Source organism: Crocodylus porosus, unplaced genomic scaffold, assembly GCF_001723895.1.
Source record: "Crocodylus porosus isolate Cpor-Errol unplaced genomic scaffold, CroPor_comp1, whole genome shotgun sequence".
Taxonomy (NCBI): domain Eukaryota; kingdom Metazoa; phylum Chordata; order Crocodylia; family Crocodylidae; genus Crocodylus; species Crocodylus porosus.
The window spans coordinates 14,763,141-14,778,892 of NW_017728925.1; the positions used below are offsets into that span (position 1 = coordinate 14,763,141).

Here is a 15,752-nt window from a genome sequence, read left to right on the forward strand (position 1 = left end):
CTAGCACTGTAGAGCTCAGGTTTTTTTATTGCCAGTTTATAAAGCATAAGAAAATATGGGGTTTTTTTTAAAGAGAGTTGGACATAGAGATGCAGGATCTGCAACTGAATGTAATTTCTATTTTTCTTTTTTTTTTTCCTTTTTTTTCCTTCCCTCTCTGTCTCTTCCTTTCCATCCCACTTCCCACAATTTAGGCTAGAATTACTTCTTGGCCAAAGGAAAACCCAGGCTCCTGGTTCAGTGAATTCAAGCGCGGTAAACTGGTAAGAAGCATCCCACCACTTTCAGTTTTTCTTTAACCCGTCTCATATTTTACAGAGTAAAATGGCTCGTTGGCCCAAAGAGCAGCCTTCTACATGGTATAGTCAATACAAGCGGGGTTCCTTGGTAAGTGGCTAACCTTGGCCTACCAGTCTAAGTCAGAGCACGCCCCCCACGTCCGCTTTGGTTATGGCCAAACTTATCGCACTCTGCATGACTAATCACCATCTTAGGACACGAAAAAAAAAGACTTTAAGGTGGAATGCCGACCAAACATGAAAAGTTGGAGGTGCATTTATATATAATCCTCTCTGGGGGAGAAAAACCTTGGTTCAAGTAAGGGCAGTAAACACCTTGCCTGGGCAGCAAGCACCTTGCCAGGCATCAGATATGCAAGTCGTCTCCTTCGCTATCCATGTGCCTAGCCGCCACATGCTCTGGATACTTTGCTGGATCAGCGCCTCTGAGGGTATGTCTGCTTTGCATACTGCAGCGGATTAAATTAGGCCCTGCCAAGACACAGTTGGGCTGCTCCTGGGACCAAACCTTGTTCCGAGTCAGCGTGGGTATCTGTACGCTAGGCTGCTGACTACAGTGTAGGGACACCCTGAAAGGTCCTGGTGGTTACTTTCGTACGAAGTTAACCCTAGGAGCCGGGACACTGTTCTGAATTCCAGCCTGTGTGCTTATGATTAGGCTAAGAGAGATATCCTAATCTCTCTTTGATGATGAGATATAATCAAAGCTATAGGAATGCAAGAATGGGTTGGACAAAGGAATTTTTCTAGGGAGAAATAAGACATTTTTCATCAAAAAATTCAGTGTGTTATTATCTGCATTTCAATCAACTCTAATAAAGAAAACACCCAAGGTAGGAACAGACTAGTAAGTTGACTAGTAGGCCACTGTGTGAGATCCTTCAGTTTTCTATTGTTTGGTACATGAATCTGTGTACTCGTAGTCTTCGATACACTCTCCTAACAGAAGTATCCGATCTCCCACGCTACCTCCGTTCACTTGGGAGAAATGGAGTCCAAAAAGGGCAACTTCATACCACACCCATGCTCTCTGACCCTGAATGGGCTGGATCTTGGTTTTAGTCATGATTAAAAATGGACAAAAAAAGAGGAGGAATATCCTGAGGTCAAACAGATACCAAAACAGAAATAGCAAATGAGGAATTTGTGGAAGAAGAATGTGAACAGTGTAAGAACAGGCATTTAAAATGTATGCCTGACGGGCGGTTTGCTGCACTTCCTGCAAAATGGAAAGACCACATTGTATGGAAATAAAGAACAGTGTCTCAAGGTGCAGATGCCTACTTTGTGGGCTTCAATACACGGGGTGATTAGCACGAATGGGGCCTGCAAACATGAAGAACTCCCGGCTGAGTCAGAAGTCCGGTAGGATTAGTGAGAAGTAAATAAGGTGGTCGGTCAAAATCAGCGGGATTAAGGAAGAAAACAATATGCGATGAGTGAGCTCTCCCATCCCACAAAAGTATGTGGCGGTCCAGCAGCGCAACCAGGAGAGGAGCTGCCCGCTGTGATGTGTTTCACATCAGCTTCCTGCCTGCCTGCCAGCCTACCAGCCTGCTCCGGCTCCACGGGCCTCCGGGAACGTCCTCTGCAGCGCTTTCCTGCAGTAAACCTCCAACTTCCACCTTAAAAGCCAAGCAGTAAATAAAGGCACCACCCAGTTCCTTTCTCAAGCCACTTGCCCTGTCACTAAGCACCAAATGGCTTCCACAACTGCTCCTCCAAGCAGTGGGGCTGTGGCTTATTAGTTCATACAATAGGTGCTAAACGCCAACACTTCAGCCTCTAGAGGTGATAATTCTCACAGCTTAACCACAGAGCACTCTGTTAATTAATAGCAGTATCTAATATACTCAGTCCTTTTCTATTTTTTTTTTCCTATCTGTTGCCTATGTGGCAGTCATTTGGAGGGCTGAAGGCCAGCCCTGAATTTTAGGGCGCTAGTTAAAAAAAAAAAGAAAACAGAACTTCAAAGCTACTTGGAGCCTTTTGTTTATTCTTTCTCCCTTTCTTGTTATGTGCCTATCTTGCATTATCTTTTGACAGTAATCACCAGCACATAGAAGATATTTTGAAAGGGGGGGATAGGGGTCACAGTTCATATATGACCCATACAAGCAGTGCATGGGTTTTAAGAGCAGGGCTTTATATTGAGGGGGCTAGAACAGTGGTATTGGGAAGTAGTATGAAATGTTAATGCTTTTTGAATTGAAGTTGGTTGCAATCCTGACCCAGCTCAGCCAAGATGATTCTCATACCAGGGTCCAATCCTGCTTCTGTTAAAAGCAATGGTGAAATTCCCATGGATTGGGAGCCTACCTGCCCATCTCAAACCTACTAAGCAGAATGGGCTTCATCCAGAGGCCATGATAACATGCTTTCCTAGCTGTGAATGGGACATTTCCCACATCAGTGCAGACCAAAAAAAAAGGACTACCATTAATGTAAAATGTGTAGAAGAGAAAAACTGTCTTAAGTGACATTTTGACCTCATTGTCACTAACCCACTGGTCAATATTCACGACGTACCAACGGATTACAGTTCATTTCTCACCGCTTTCTGATGATGGACGGGGTAATCTCCATCAGGAAGGATAAGCATCACAAATCTTTTCTTCTGGGGTCAGTTCTCCAGCACATGTATGTGTGTCAGGCCCATTAGAGCCAATGAGGCTTTACACCCATTCAGCTCTATGAGCGGTCGTGGCCATATGGCATCCCTTTGGAGCTGTAATTATAGTGCAGAAATAAGGGAAGGGTTGAGCTGGCTAAACTGCACATGCACGAGCAATCCCAGTACAGCGCAATGGGTCCTGTTGATGTTGGTTTAAGAGCAGCAGGGTTGGACCCTTGCATAAAAATAAGGAATGAATAAATAAATATATATAAGGAACTGCAGCTGTGTCTGCTTCAATGGGACATGGGGCTCCGGTGCCAAACCTGGCTAAAATAGAGCTAACAGAAGTGCAGGATGCATATCAGTAGCACTGTGGGTCACTGAACACGTGCCGGACATTTGGCACTTGTGTTCCTCTTCTTCTGTGTCCTGGTGGTTCTCTCCTATTTCTTCATCTGGCATGTGCAGCTTTCTTATGTTCAGTCGTATTTAACTCTCAGGAGGACAGCGCATTGGTATCCTGACAACCGGTTGGTATATATATTTTTATTATTACCTTTGAGTCCTGATTTTATTGTCTGGTGTTGAATCTCCCCCCCTCCACCCATTTGCAGCTCGCACCTTGGCTTGACGTTTTATGGTGCCTCAAAGCATACAGCATCGTTTGTGCATCTAAATTTTTTCTCCAGGTTATTTCAAAAGGATTCAGCTGTCGATAGATCAGATTTATAAATGTCAGCTCTCTTAGCCTGACCATGACAGTAGATATCATCTGTGTATAATTAGTTGAAAAACACATCGAACCCAGGTGTATTGTGCCTTTGCTCACTTGGCATTTGATCACATACTGGACAAGGTCCCCACTGCAGCTTGAAAAGCTTTTTAGGAGTGTGATTTCTTTCAGAGCTATCAAAGGGTCCCATTTCTAGGCTGCCGTAGAGAATTTCTCAAAACTCGGTATTGCTAAATATATCCCTATATATAATGCACCAAAAGCGGAAGAAAAAAGTGTTTTTATACCCTACTATGTAGACTGGAGCATCAGTGTAAAAGAGATGAATGCATTGATGTATGTTTTATGGCACACAGCATGAGGATATAAAATTGCAAATATATGGTCTCCTTAACTGGGTGTGACTTCTCCTGCACACTCAGTGGCTTTGCTTGTGTGTAGGCCCCTTGGACGTCAGCTGTGTCAATCTGGACCTCTCTCCTCTGTGGCCTGTCTCTCCCCCCCCACAAGTAACCTCTGCTTCCCCCTTCTTCCTTCTCCTTCCCGGGTCCAGTCCTAGCTCCCCTTGGGAATTGTATCTGCTCTCACATAGCCATGCTCATTCCCTGTTGTTCCCCCTTAGTGCTCCACATTGTGCTGCTTTCAGATGCCGGCAATTTTCATGCCCAGACAGCAAGAGCAAATGGCATTTCGTAATGATTCAGTGTGGCCAACACTCATGATTTTTGGCGTTGTTCTTCAAGACTACACTTCGGGAGTGTGAAAAACTTAGCTCTTTCTTCTATATTATATATTAAATATATATAAAAGAAAGAGCTGCGTTTTTTTTCCACGTTCCCAAAATGTAGACTTTAAGAACGATGCAAAAATCATGAGAGTTGGCAAAGTGAAAAACTTAGCTCTTTCTTTTATGTGATATATCAGTCATGTAGACAAGAACGAGCTAAGTTTTTCGCCTTCCCGAAGAGTAGACTTTAAAATCGTGAGCACTGGCAATACTGGCAATGCAGTCAGTGTGGCCACTGGTGCCGCAGTCTTATTCTCTTGGATGAAATGAGATCCAAGCGGCAGAAGGACACGGTGGGCTTTGATTTGTGCTAGGAGCCAGTGCTGGGAACTACAGTGCAATGCTGTGTGTCCGTGGAGAAAACGGTGGTAGATTTATAATAACAAGTCTGAAAGGTAGCTCAGGAAGTCCCCTAGTCCTGCTCATGGCAGGAACGTCCCCAACTAAACTATCCAGACAAATGTTTGCCTAAAGTGCAATTAAAAACTTCCAGGCAAGGAGACTCCAGGACCTTCCTAGGGGATCTCTTCTGGCACTGAAGCACCTTGGAGTCAAAAAGCTGGTCCTATGGTAGTAATGGACAGGAAGTATATGGATGCTGGTTAACGCAGTGATGCAAGCGATGAGGTCGTCAGCTCTTCCACAAAGCCTTTTCAAAGGGTCACTGCTGCCCTGAGTATCTGAGCTCCCCAAATGTGCATGTGTCACCTCACTGCCTAGTTTTCCCCTTCCGTATTTCCCCTCTCTCTCAGCTTTCCTATGTGGATTCGGACGGCAATCCCATCGGAGTGGTGCAGATGACTTTCCTGAGGCTCTTGAGTGCCTCGGCCCATCAGAACGTCACCTACAATTGCTACCAGTCCGTGGCGTGGCACGATGCCACCACCGGCAGCTACGACAAAGCCATCCGCTTCCTGGGCTCCAACGACGAGGAGATGTCCTACGACAACAACCCTTACATAAGAGCTGCCATCGACGGCTGTGCAGTAAGTATGAGCACTGGAGCTAGCCTTAGCAGGAGCTTAGAGATGCCGAGAGAAGGAGTCAGCCTAAGTCAGTAGCTAGATTTGGGGCTGGGAGTTCAAGCTTGGGGCTTTTCCTGGGCATGCTACTTACTCAGCATGTGACTTTTGTATAAGCAGCTTCAAAACTGCAGATGGGGAAGGCCTCTTTTTTTGGCCCCGGTCTGCGGGAGGTGGCATTGCATAATGCCAGGAATATGCAGCCCTCAATGCATTTTAATAATAATTAATATGCAGCCCTCAATGCGTTTTCTGTTTCTTATTGTGCCCCTAGAAAGAGATGCCTCTCAAATATGTGACTGCTCCAGAAAATTTCCATTGTGGCCTTTCTGTGCCCTAGTTTACCCGTGTGTAGAGGGTAGCCCACAGGGCCCTAATATGCAGCCGCTTGGACACCTTGCTTATATACAGCCACGCAGTATTAGGAGAGAGCTTGGAAAGGCAATGGGCTAAAGCACGGATATTGTTTTTCCCACTACTTGCTGCTCGGGCTCAACTCCCCAGTGTGAGGGGCAGTGTTTTGACAGACACGAGTTTTTAAATCTTCAGTCTGCAAGACAGATGATGTTTGATCAGTCTGCTGACTTAAAAGGATCAGTTATACTGCGCATCCACTGCATGACTTCATTCTTGAAGTTGACAAAGGAGCTAAGATGCCGGTGTTTCAATTTGCTCAATACTTGTTAAGCAAATGTTGAAACTACTAACAGCCTTTCCCCTTGCGAAAGGACAAACCCATGCAAGGCCGAGGGCTCTAGTTTGGGAAGAGCAGGGCAGGTATTGAGAAGAAGGAGGTTTAACGGTGATGGTCCCGGGGGACGGCTCAAGGGTTCTGGTCTATTGTGGACTCCGGTGACTGTGCGTGCTAGTTCCCCACCTGTAAACTGGGGATAAGAGTGCTGTCCTATCTTACGGTGATATATTAAAGAACAAAGTGAAGGCTTCCAATATTATCATAATAGAGAGGCTTTAAATCCCTTAGATAAATAGCTTCTCCAGGCAAAGCTCTCGCTGGAATCAAGAAGTGCAAATACAGGTCCCTACATCTTGCATTTGTGCATGCACATATCTAGCAAGCACAACTTGGAGGCTGTGATTTTTCCAAGAGTTCAGGTTAAGTTTCAGCACCCACAGCCAGGCTCCAGCTTTTACAAGGCTAGGCTCTCCTTCTGGCAGCTTAATAGCAGTCAGCTTTTTGCAAGGTGGTAACCACCCAGGATCTTCCTTCCTGCTCATTTTGTTTGCTACCTGGAAGATAAGCGTGCTCTGAAAAACCAGGCTAAGGATGCTGAGCCCTTCTAAAAATTTCCAGCCGAAACAGCTGAGAATTTGGTCTGCCGTTTGACAGCTCTGTGCATGCTGAGATCCAGTTTGCAAATGCTGAAAAATATGTAAATGTATCTCTCTTTTTGCAATTGGAATGATCAAAGTCCATGGGAATGAAGGAAGTAAAAAAAAAAAAAAAGGTGTTTGATGGAGAAAGCCCTTCATATAATTTAAGAGATTAAAGTGATTCCATCCCAAAGCCAGCATGTTTTTACTGTAGAAGCAATGAAGGGAAATTCAATTAGACTCACTAATTCTCTTAACGCTGCTGCAGAGAGAGAGACATGAAGAGTGTTCAACCCATTGCTGCAAACACTCAGACACCACACGGGGAAGTTTATTCTCAAGTACTTCATATCTCTGGATAATGTGATGTGTCCTTAGAAAAATCCCCCCTCCCCTTTCCCTATTAAGTCTCAGGGATGCTGGAAGATCACACATCACAGGTTTAAACGCTGATAGACCCAATGAAAAGCATTTCGGTCAGGAAATTATTCTGCTTGGGTGCTTTATATTCCCTACATCTCTTTTCCCTTTATTCTGCATAACAAAGGGTATTTGCATGAAAACAGAACTGCTTGCTCCATCCGAGTTTATTTGCCTCTGTTGTTGCTACCCACCTGAAACCGTAACCCAGCCCAGATAAAAGAGCGTGGTGGGGACTAAGCAGCAGGTGCAACAAGGGGCTCAACTTGCAGCAATTATTAACACCGCAGGAGTGCACTGCTTAGCATTTAAAAAGAGATCAGGGCCCTTTTGCCCTACATATTGCACAAGTACAAAGGTAGCCCCAGCTCCAAGGTGCTCACAGTAAATAGAGGCATTGTCGGCAGGGAAACCAGCATTGGTAGCTTAAGTGCCTGGGTTGTAGACCACGACAGTTGCCAACCCAGAAATAAAGCCCAGGACTTCCAGATCATTTTATGGTGGCCTCTCAAAAGACGTGCCTTCAAGGGTCAGCTCCAAGGTGAATAATGGTATGATGCCGTAGCTGAAAAGGGTAAATATTCAAAATGGAACGGGTTTGGGGCTGATCGGGTGTGTGTCTATCTTTCTACTGATCCCAGTGCAGATGATATCAGTTTTACCGCTGGCACAGCCTGACCTGCTTGCTTAATTACTTATTTTTCTGGTCATCTATGGTGCACTGAGAGCAATGATTCCTGTAAGGCAATGTTCATGTCCTGTGCTGTGCCCAAAGGTGAAAAACCCTCCTCCCAGAAAAAGACAGTCAGGTAGCTGCTGCAATGAGCTTACAATCCATCTGCATGATTCGTTCTTGGAAGCATTACTCCTCCTCCTTATTCTCAGTCCAATCCCTCACCGTGTCTGACTTAGCCAGTCCTTTGGGTATCTAAGGGCGCAGGGAGCCCTTAATATCAGTGAGGCATTAAATGGCACCAGGACTTGCATTCGTCGCCTGCACAGCAGTGGATTTTCTCCTAAGGGTTTGATCCTGCACAGTGCTGAAGCACACCGATGCCCTTTGAAGTTCAGGACACGTGAGTTTCTTGTTGAAGCAGTCCGGAAATTTTTTTCCAGGTTTCGAAACAGAGATTTTGCTTGAGTTAGGGATCAAGGGTTGGGTCCTACCATTTGAAAAAATAATGGCCTGCTAGCCAGTGCAGCATTGCAGCACAGCTCCTGCGAAAGCAGATCGGGCACATGCTCCTGCCACCATTCATACTGCTACAGCGAACACCAAAGGAATAATGTCTGGGCCATTATTAGGACGTATTTCTTATAGCCTGTTCCCGGTTGCTGGGCTATAACCGGTCCTTCTGAGACAGGCAAATCAGAGGGTAGGGTAAAGCAAAATGCCACTCCATAAATTCACGTCTTTCTGCAGTTTTGTATGCCCTCGGGTGCACTTGTGCTCCTCTAATAATTATTTATATTTCAGAAATAACCGGATGGCTAACAGGCACGATAAAACAACAACGATACCTGGTGAATTCCATCAAAGTATAACTGCAGTCTTTTCTGTAGCATTTGGGTAGCAGTCAAACTAATATATTCAAATTAAATTGCTCACATTTGCTTAACAACCCGTGAGCCTCCTCAGGGAGGTACAACAACGATACTGCAGCCACAACAGTTTTACTAGTCTCCCTTCCCTGCTCCTGTGTGCGCTGAACACGGGGAAAGCAGCAAACCCGTAGTTTTTGCACTCAATTGCAAAAGAAAAACCTGATCAGACCACGCAGATTCCTTGTATCCACTTGAGAGCTGTCTTAGCTGTATTCAAATCCTTTCTCTGTCCAGTAGCCTCTCCCTCAGTCTTGTTCAGTGGTAAGGAGGGTATCCCACAGACTTGCATACATCAGGGACTGCATAATACTTATTTTCCAGGCAGGGGTGACTCAATTCTTGACTTTCAGATCTAGTGAATAGCCTGAGACTTTGTCCTTCCATCTCATTTAACATCCATAAAAAAACCAAACCATTATCTATAGTGCAACTGCGAGGAACCTGCCAGGGCACCCCAAAATGGAGACACCCATCATTGAAAATCTTGGTGCTGCCTCTTCCTCTGCATTCATGGCCACTGTATCATTTTTCACCTCCTGCACCTATGTAGGCTTCACCCATAGCCCAGTTTCCCTAGTTTAAACCACTCCATCTTCTTTCTTTACTTCCCACTTTCATCTTGATGCTCTTCCAGTGTTGCATGGGGCAACCCCCACACCCTGGCCTGGGAGTTCAGAGATCATGCTTGGGGACCTCTTGCATGGTAGCATGGAGCCCTAAGTCCAGGTAAGCCAGGCCAAGCCACCCTACTTGTGGACAGTCCGAGACAAACACACCCTTGATATCACCTCTGGCATATATATAACTGTTCTTAGTAGAAGCACAAATTAACCCACTGTATTAATGTACCGGACTTTGGGCTGAATCCATCTCTGCTGTAAGCGGGAGCAGTTGCAGCCGCTCAGCAAAACCGTGCGGATTTACATTGAGGCTGGATTTGGTTGTCTCCACTTCCTGATGAGACTGTAAAATGACTGTTTATCATAGCCTGAGGTTGCCAGGGGGCTCGTTCACACTCTTGGGTCCGTTTCAGATTAAAGGTGATATCTCACCTTTCCCCCCCTCCTCCCCTCTCCCCACTTCTTCCTCCGCAGGCAAAGAAAGGCTATCAAAAGACGATCCTAGAGATCAACACGCCCAAAGTCGAGCAAGTGCCTATCGTTGACATCATGTTCAATGACTTCGGAGAAGCATCACAGAAATTTGGCTTTGAGGTGGGACCTGCATGCTTCATGGGCTAAGAGCCAACCGGAAACTAGTCTCCAAATGAGCAACCTCGTAACCTCATTGCGCCATTAAGGAAAAAAAAACAAACAAAAAACAACAAAACAACCAAAAAAAAAGAAAAAAAAGAGAGAATTGTGTTGTCACATGCACGTTCTGAAACTGGACAGCGATGGGTTCTACTTTTTTTTTTTTTGGTTTTGTTTCTTGTTCTGCTTGAGTTCAACTGTGCCACCGCACCACACCTACCGAATCGAAAACCGGGCGAGCGAGCGAGCGAGAGAACCGTTCCGGCAACAGACTCAGAATCACACGACCTAAATGCACCACATGTGACAAAGCAAGATTTACCCCCCTTTTTCCCCCAGACAGGTCAAGGCTACAATACATTATTCTCTCCACTTCTTTTTCATGGCCACCAATGGACTCAACTTCTTCTGTCTCAATGCATGGGAATTCAAAATGATCAAAGACTCTCTTACCGCGAGTTTTTATATCAAGCGCTTGTTTATGGATTTTTTTTTTTTTTGCTTAAAGAAAATACGGAAAACTTGAAACTGTCTTCAACTTGACCTTGAAATATTGCGACGTCTAGGCCTGATCCCAACTCCACTGAATACTTTTGGATTGACTTCAGTGGCCAATGGGGCAAGCCCGTAAATCAGGCTTAAATGGCTGTTTCCAGCATTTTAAAAATCCCTGTTTCAATACCTTAAAAAATGACCCCGATGAATTGGATAGCAAAATATCACTACGGGCATCTCTTTCCCAAGTATTAAAGGTGCTTATATTTTTGTATGTTTGTAAGTAAATATTTGTATTGTATATTATTTTAAAGTGTTAAATATTTCTGGCTTCAAAACATGCATGTGACCCTGTCTGTAATAAGTCATACCCTTCTCATCGCACACAAACAAGAAAGATAGAAATGGAGGCCATTAAGCTAACTTCCGTTGTTTCTGTGCACACTCCCAATCTTGCCAATATGGATGCACAGGCTTCACTTTGGCTCATGTCAGCGGTCAGCAGGGTTTGTTGCGGTTTTCAAGGTAAGCCCATGCATATATTTGCACGATTGGGGTCCACATTAGTGGCAAAAGTCTGCCAAAAATAAGAAAAGAAAAGAAATAGCAAGATCATTTTAAGCCACTCACATCTTTGGGAGAATTTTTGCTGCAAAAATAGAATATGCCACTCTGGACACCGTGATTTATAAAATTGGTGATTAAAAAAAATATATAACCAACACAACCTCCCCCCGAGAGCCAAGTTTGGTTTTTTTGCCTAGTTCTACACTTGCTTAAACACACAGGTCTAAATTAATTTTTCCCTTTCTTTATTTTTTTTAATTCCATTCCCGGGGTAGATTGCACATGGCAGGGAAATCCATTTTCTTCCTCTTTAAAAATAATTTTTGTGTTTTTTTTTTTTTTTAAAAGGTGCTTTGTATTATTTTTTACATTCCTCTTCATGGTGCTATCTGTTTAAGAACATTAATACAACACTGGTGACCCCCTGCCATCGACCGATCTCCCAGCAACCTTCACTTTAGCTGCTTTCAACACGGACTGCATGCTTTCGCTACAGTCTTTGATATAATTGCATGCCACCCTCATACTCATTATGTAGCGCTGCTTCTTTTCTTTGAATTGTATTATGGGAGCTTATATGGCCCATGTAGAAAGTATTAAGTGTGCTTACTTTCTTTCTTTCTTTCTTTTTTTTAAATATTCATACATTTTATATGGTGGTAATTATGCCAGATTGTACTCAGTTGCTGACTGTTTGTGGTGCTAATTTATGTATTTGTTCAATGTACTGAAGTGAAGATGAAACTGCCCAATTGTCTTTCCGTGCTGCCTCAGCTGTAAGTGCCTTCAAACAGCTCAGAGAGCAAGAGCGAGAGAAGAGAATGTGCAATTTTCTTTGTCTTCCCATGATGGTTGCCAGGAAGGCTTTCCATGTAGCATTAAGCAATGTCAGATTGCAGCCTGCTGACATACATTTTCCCCCAGCCGTTCCTTCCTTCGGGAGATCTCGGCTGGAACGCAACGTGGCGGGTTTTGATTTGGCCTGAAGCACTGCAGCATGCTTGAACTGAGGGCGGTCCAGCATCGCAAAGGAAATGACATCACATTTACTGTGAATCGAAACCTATATATGATGTCCTTTCCCCTTCCCTCCCAAGCAAAGACTAGCAATGTTTGATCCAAGGGAGGTTAGTTAAGTTTTCAGAGACCTTCAGCTATTTGCAGCACTCAGGCCATAAAGCAAGAAGCTGTTCCACTGCAAAACCATTGCAGTGCTTTTTCCTTCTGCGAGAGCCAGTTTTACATCTATCTTTGTTTTTCCTGCTAGGAAAAAAGGTGCTACAATAAAACATCACAGACCAAAACAGCAGAGCAGTGAAAATAAATACATATCACAAGTTAGCTTCTAGTTCACCTTGACAATAGCCTTGTACCGGGAGCAGTGGGAAACGCAAAATTTTTGCACATTCATCTCTGCAGTAGAAAAGCCATATATCAATACACACCCACCCACGTGTGATTATGTCTAGGTCATGTGATTCTGTTATGATGATTTTTCATCAAGGGAGCTTTTTATTTTTCCTTTTATTTCTTGGCTTTTTTAAAAAAAACAAAAAAACACCTTTTCTATCGAATCCTACAGTGTTTGTAATTGTACTGAAGTTCCAAACTGTTCCATTTTTTTTTCCCCAGACCACTTAGCTACGGTATATTGCAATAAAATTACTTCTTGTATTTGCAGACGTTCTTTTTGTGTAATTTTATTTCCCACCCCCCCTCCCTTAATATATATATGACTTGAACAAATGTTGATAAGAAAAATGAAACCTATGGAAAAAAAAAAAGATTTTAGTACATAAGGCCCTTTTTAAAATATACTGTCAAATGACATATTGTACATTTCTTCAAAGTCCAATAAACATGTCATAAAATTTAAGTGTAATGCCCATAAGAGGTATTTTTAAATATTTTAAACCTGTGTAATAAAGAAATAAATGTAATAGATTTTTTTTCAATAAATCAAGTTTACTGTTTCCACCTAAACCAACGTGATGTGAATGTCTTCTTGGAGTATATTGCAGCCTGACTTTCCCACAAACCCTCTGCTCAACGAAGTGTGAAGAGTTCATCAGAGGAGTGGAAAAAGCCTTCCAAATAATATATGCTGTAAAATAAAAACAAGCACATCAGAGAGATCATTTGCAATTCCAGACGTGGAATCCCTTTGGCTGAGAAATGGAAACTGGCCCGACAGCGTGAGAAAGCGCCAATGGGGATGTTTCGGATGGTAGGACTTCACTAACGTGATGCTGTGGCTTGTTGACTATTATATGTATTAATTTATAGCAAACCAAGAGTGAGTGAGGTGCTTTGCAAAGAGCATAGGAGGGCATGGCTGCACCTGTTTAAGAGGGCACAAAGGGCTAGTTTTGCAAAGGGATAGAGGTGTCTCAAGACATAGCTGGGTGCCCTGTGTGATGAAGTGCCCAACTTTTGTTGCGAGTCAAACTCACTTGGAGACACACACCTCCCTCTCCAGGTGCTTAAATAATTTTTGTGAATCAAGTTCCTCTCGTGTGTTGGGGGAGCTCAGAGGGCACCTTTGAGGTCTGGGACAGAAGTTTCATAAACCGATTTCACCTAAATCACTTACGTCTGATACTAAATTCAACCAGATTTATCTTAAAGCAGTTTCTGTCATTTTGAAACTGGTTTATGTGCACTGAATGTCTGTTCTGTTACAGGTTTAAACCAGTTTCTGATTGCTTAACTTCTGTCCCTAGCCTGATTGTCCAGGAGAGCGAGACTGGTCTGGTGCTGTAGATCTCATCTGTCTCTTACAGTTGTATTTGCTGAAAATAAAACCACCCAACCCTATTGCCGCTACGTTTCTTAGGACGGCTTTTCTCAGTATAGGGTCTCAAGGATTCACCGACAGAAGTATGAAGAATGGAGCAAGGTTTTTCAAAAGGCTTCCATGACTTAGAAGCACAATTTACACTTCTGTTGAGCTGCATTTGAAAGTCCCTGCTGGAGAGGTCTGTCCCCTTCTTCCTGGACATCCAAGAGGGTTACTTATGTAGCTGAGACATGATCCAGAGTACCCCCAAGGCCCATTGAAGTCAGCAGGGTTTGAGGCTGTGCAGTACGTTGCATGAATACTCAACACCATTGCGGGATCAAGGCCCGAGACTTGCAAGACGAAGCACTGGCTTCTTCAAAGGAATCTACCTACTGGAACTGAAGCTTCCTTGTTGGCCTGAAAAGACTCCAGCTGAGTATGAAATGCTTGCCCCCAAACCACCCCGCAGTCATTATTGCTGCAATATAAGGAAGCAAGAGGGGCTGAAGGACTGGCATTCAGGGGACCCAGCTCCAATTCCCAGCTCTTCTGCTCTTCCTGTGCAGCTTTTCAGCAGGTCCTTCTCTGCCAAGGTTTCCCCCCACCCCTTCACCCTCTGTAAAATGCACATAGAAAACTGTCCTGGCTCCTAGTCTTTATTTATCTTGTCTACTCAGTTTGCAAGCTCTTTGACATGCGCACTTTCCTTAATACGCTTAGGAACACTACTTAACGTAATAGGGCTTTGATATAGATAGGACTCTACAGACACCACTGGACTATAGCTAATGAATAATAAATGATGGCATTCATCTGATTAAGTCCTTCAGTAGCCAAACCCATTTTTTAACCTCTTTTTTTATCTAACAGATATGTTAGTATTTGAGTGGAGGCCAAAAGTCATAGCAATAATGGCATCTAATGAGTGTTAAACTTGCTATGAAACAAGATGCTCTACAGCCGTTATTGTAATGAATGTTCTTGTGAAGAGGATCATTTAGAAAAAGAAGTGGATGGAAGATTTCTCCAGTTTCCTGAGGACTTCCCAAAACTGCACAGCAGATCACCAGGGATTCTAGTTTATCAAAAAAAAAAAAAAAAAAAAAAAAAAAAATCAAAAAAGAACATGCAGTTAATCTTTTACATTTAGTTGTGGAAAAAAAAGTGTATTTTGGGGGGGGGAGGTTGTAGCCAAAAATTTGGGATTTTTTTTTTTAATCAGAGAAAACCAGGATCCCTGCAGATCACACTCATTTCTCAGTCTCTGCAGGTTACTGCATGTTTCCTCAATTTGTCGGGGGGGCAGGGGGCATTCACTGCATCACCATTTTGCATTTAGCTCCGAGGATGCCTACAAACGATCGCTCCTGGTATGAAAACACTCTTCATGGCTTATACGTAATCTCAATTGTGGCCACAGTGACTACCACTAAGATTTGCCCTACTCTGCTTCCAGATTGCTTCCAGAAAGCTTTGTTTGGCTACAGTTGCCATCCTCAAGGTTTAAATGGACAGATCCTATGGCCTACGAACATCTCCCTAGTTGTCATACAAGTCTTTTGGGCCAACATGATTGTGCAATATGGCTATACACCACTCAACTCCTGTAGTGACTGAAACACCATGCCTTCTATCCATTCATATTCCCAGTGGCCTTAAGTAGTTTTGGGTGGGCCACAAATAGAAAGGGAAGTCAGACTGGAGTATCCAGTGTTTTGCAATTCATTTTACCATGTCTCAGGACTGCTATAGGACATTTGAGAGATTTTGGGGTACAAGTCTTAACCTGGGAAGCGTAGAGGTACCAGAAAAAGAGCACAAACTGTTGGAAAAAATTAAT

The 15,752-nt window shown here is 43.6% G+C and overlaps 1 protein-coding gene across 1 annotated transcript in view; it reads left to right on the forward strand.

Moving 5' to 3' along the window:
• The window catches only part of LOC109314132 (collagen alpha-1(V) chain), a 224,884-nt gene extending 211,962 nt beyond the window's left edge, over nucleotides 1-12,922 (forward strand). Inside the window, exons 64-66 of the mRNA XM_019541119.1 lie at nucleotides 195-263; nucleotides 5,189-5,422; nucleotides 9,910-12,922. Of these exons, the coding sequence (XP_019396664.1) occupies nucleotides 195-263; nucleotides 5,189-5,422; nucleotides 9,910-10,056 (450 nt within the window). The 3' untranslated portion in view covers nucleotides 10,057-12,922. The remainder of the gene's footprint in view (nucleotides 1-194; nucleotides 264-5,188; nucleotides 5,423-9,909) is intronic.
• The last annotated feature ends 2,830 nt before the right edge of the window (nucleotides 12,923-15,752 follow it).